Source organism: Physeter macrocephalus, chromosome 17, assembly GCF_002837175.3.
Source record: "Physeter macrocephalus isolate SW-GA chromosome 17, ASM283717v5, whole genome shotgun sequence".
Lineage (NCBI taxonomy): Eukaryota > Metazoa > Chordata > Mammalia > Artiodactyla > Physeteridae > Physeter > Physeter macrocephalus.
In genome coordinates this window covers 19,868,731-19,872,078 of record NC_041230.1, presented here as the reverse complement: position 1 = coordinate 19,872,078, position 3,348 = coordinate 19,868,731, and the positions used below count along the sequence as shown (strand labels likewise).

Sequence of the window (3,348 nt, the reverse complement as noted above, 5' to 3'; positions counted from 1 at the left end):
GCTCGGTAGCTGTGGCTCACGGGCCCAGTTGCTCCGCGGCATGTGGGATCTTCCGGGACCAAGGCATGAACCTGTGTCCCCTGCATTGGCAGGCGGATTCTCAACCACTGCGCCACCAGGGAAGCCCCCTCCATAATTTTTTAAAAAGGTGTTTCTGGTGTGCTTTATTTGTAGGTGTTCCAGAGAGACGGAAATGATTTGCACATGACATATAAGATAGGACTTGTTGAAGCTCTATGTGGATTTCAGTTCACATTTAAGCACCTTGATGGACGTCAGATTGTGGTGAAATACCCCCCTGGCAAAGTAATTGAGCCAGGTAAATCTTGATTTTTGTCTGATCCAAGATTCTGTGTAATCTTCTACAGTAGGTGACTCAAAAAAATATTATTGAGCACCTTCTTGGGTAAAATTCTTAATACTTTCCCCTTTATTTACTCAAATAATAGGATGTGTCCGTGTAGTTCGAGGTGAAGGAATGCCACAGTATCGTAATCCCTTTGAAAAAGGTGATCTTTACATAAAATTTGATGTGCAGTTTCCTGAAAACAACTGGATCAACCCAGACAAGCTTTCTGTAAGTGTTCTCTAAATTTAGGCAACAGATGAGTTAAAGTTTAATAATAGTTGTGTTTTTGTGTCACCTTCCGTTTGTTTTGGGTGCTAAGATTAGATTACACAATTTATTAATTTGAGTGATTGATGGGCTGTCCTGGTTGTTTTTAAAGTGAGGACACCTGATGTAAAAGTTTGTGGGGCCAAGTAGGGAATAGTGAAGGAGTAAAGCAGACTGCGTGTGAGGTGGTGGTGGGAGGATTGGGGCTCCCTGGAGAGCAGATCTCTCACCTAAAGAGGGCAACCCCCCAGCTTAGCATCTGCTGGTTGTTCATGAAGGAAGGCATGTCTAGTGTGAAATTTTCCAGTGTTTAAATGTTAGCAACTAATTCTGTTTTTTGTTTTCTAAGCAATAGATGGGTTGCACAAAAGATGTCTGCAGATTTGGTCTGTGGGTCATCCATTTGTGATCTCTGGCTTAAAGTGCAAAGACTAACTGTCAAACATATACCTTGGATTGTATCAAAAGGGAACTTGATAGTGGATGAAGATAATCTTCCAGCTAACCTTATTTTTGTTTATTTTAATGAAGGAATTAGAAGATCTTCTGCCATCTAGACCAGAAGTTCCGAACATTATTGGAGACACAGAGGAGGTAGAGCTTCAAGAGTTTGATAGCACTCGGGGCTCAGGAGGTGGTCAGAGGCGTGAAGCCTATAATGATAGCTCTGATGAAGAAAGCAGTAGCCATCATGGACCAGGAGTGCAATGTGCCCATCAGTAAACTCTGCAAACAAATTGCACAGGTGGATTTTCTTTCCACACTTGCCTGGTTTGTTTTCAGCGATCCAGCTGGTCAACCAAGATGAACTGATGGACATCTGTTGGTCTATGTGTAACTTTTAAAATTGGTATAGTATCTACAGAGTGTATAATTTAAACTAACCACAAAGCTTTACATCTTCATTTCGACTGTTCTGTAGCAGAATAAAGCACTTGAAAGGAAACAAGACTCCCTTTCACACATGGGTTATAAGTTTCAGTCCTGGTATCTGTGCTTGATTTTTATCAGTTTTGTGTAGATTTTATGTTTCATATTTTAACTTCAAATCCCACATTGTAAAGTTTGTGTACAATTTGTCCTGAAGCTTTGTGTTTGGCTGCACCTGCATAAGCTGCTACAAATAGAATAAAGAATTTCATAGCCTGTATCTATCATTTAGATGCATGGAAAAATGGGCTTTGCACACAATGGGTTTGGAGCTGACTGGGAACAATGGAAAAAACATTAGCTGAGCTGTGGTTGTAAAGTTTGGGGTTTCTCCCCCCGCCCCTTTTTTTCTTTCTTTTTTTTTTTTTTTTTTTTTTTTTTTTACCATCTTGTGAAAGGTTTCTGAAACTCAATAATAAAAAGCAGTTGTGTAAATTACTCTTTGTCTCACATTTTTAGAAGGAAGAAATATTTTGAACTGTAAAAATCTATCCTTAAACTGGAGAATGTACCCTTAGTTCTGGTTCTTAAACAGCCCTTAAAAACCCATTGGCCTGAAGCTTATGCCTCAGGCACATGCCCATTTTATAGTTTCAAAAGACAAAAGAAAGTTTGATATGTTGGTAGAAACAGGCTTTATTAGCTTCAATTAATGCTTTGTAGAGTCAAGGGCATCTGAGTTATGTAACTCCTAAGTTATGATCCTGAGCACTGGGGCCAGGTTAACCTGGCCTGTATTTCCTCACCCCACCCCCTTTTTAAAAAAAAGGTAACACCAAATCAGTATTAGAACCATGTCTGCATAGAACCTGTTAAAATGCTCTGTTTTCATTAAATGTTAAGTTAAAGATTCTCTTGTCTCCATTTAGTTGAATATTTTGAGATTGGGGGGGAAGCATTGATTACTATTGTTTTATAGAAAAGTGAGACTCTTAGGCTGGTATGAGAAAAATTCAGGTAAAACTACTATGAAAAGGATGTTGTATTGCTCTTCTTTCATCTTCTACTATCTTCTTTTCATTCCCAGAGTAGGTATTTTTAGAACACACTTTAAATTTAGGGAAAAGAGACATCATTTATAGATTTTACATTTGTAAAAGGACAAATGGGAGAAAGCCAAAAACTAAAAATTTTAAATGTATTATGCCATCCCTGAGCCTAATTGTAGTACTTGTAGTTTATTTCTAGGTCTACTGGAACCTGAATGAAAAAAAAAAGTGTCCTGGCATTAATCAAGGCCTTGAGGTTTAAATTATTGCCCTATCCACTCTACCTCCATTGTAAAAAAACTATTTTACAACCAGCCTGGGCAAGATGCAACAGCATAGTAGTTTTGTATCCAAGGTTACTTCCCCACAGCCATTTTAAGTAAGAAATGCAGTGGCAATACAAAGTTTGTAGCCTTTCCAATAAAGGTTTATAAAACATTAGAGTTGTTCAGTGTAGTCTTTCAGTTCTTCTACCCAGGTTTTTGGACTACAGTAGAGAACCATATGGAAGGGGAATAAAACCTCATTAAGGTCTGTTACTTCCCTGTAACTACTGGCTCTACGTTGTAGAGCGTCTGTCTAGAGAATAAGCATATATCATCAGTACAAAGAACCTTTTATAACAGCTTTATTGAAATATTCATATACCATTAAATCTACTTTTTTTTGTGTGTGTGGTATGCGGGCCTCCCTCTGTCGTGGCCTCTCCCGTTGCGGAGCACAGGCTCCGGACATGTGAGATCCTCCCAGATCGGGGTGCGAACCAGGTTCCCCTGCATCGGCAGGCGGACGCGCAACCACTGCGCCACCAGG

General features: G+C 39.4%; 1 protein-coding gene across 1 annotated transcript in view; it reads left to right on the top strand.

Moving 5' to 3' along the window:
• Window positions 1-2,399, top strand: part of DNAJA2 (DnaJ heat shock protein family (Hsp40) member A2) — a 13,696-nt gene extending 11,297 nt beyond the window's left edge. The window contains exons 7-9 of the mRNA XM_024125037.3: window positions 175-319; window positions 450-577; window positions 1,148-2,399. Coding sequence (XP_023980805.1) covers window positions 175-319; window positions 450-577; window positions 1,148-1,339 — 465 coding nt within the window. The 3' untranslated portion in view covers window positions 1,340-2,399. The remainder of the gene's footprint in view (window positions 1-174; window positions 320-449; window positions 578-1,147) is intronic.
• Window positions 2,400-3,348: the final 949 nt, after the last annotated feature.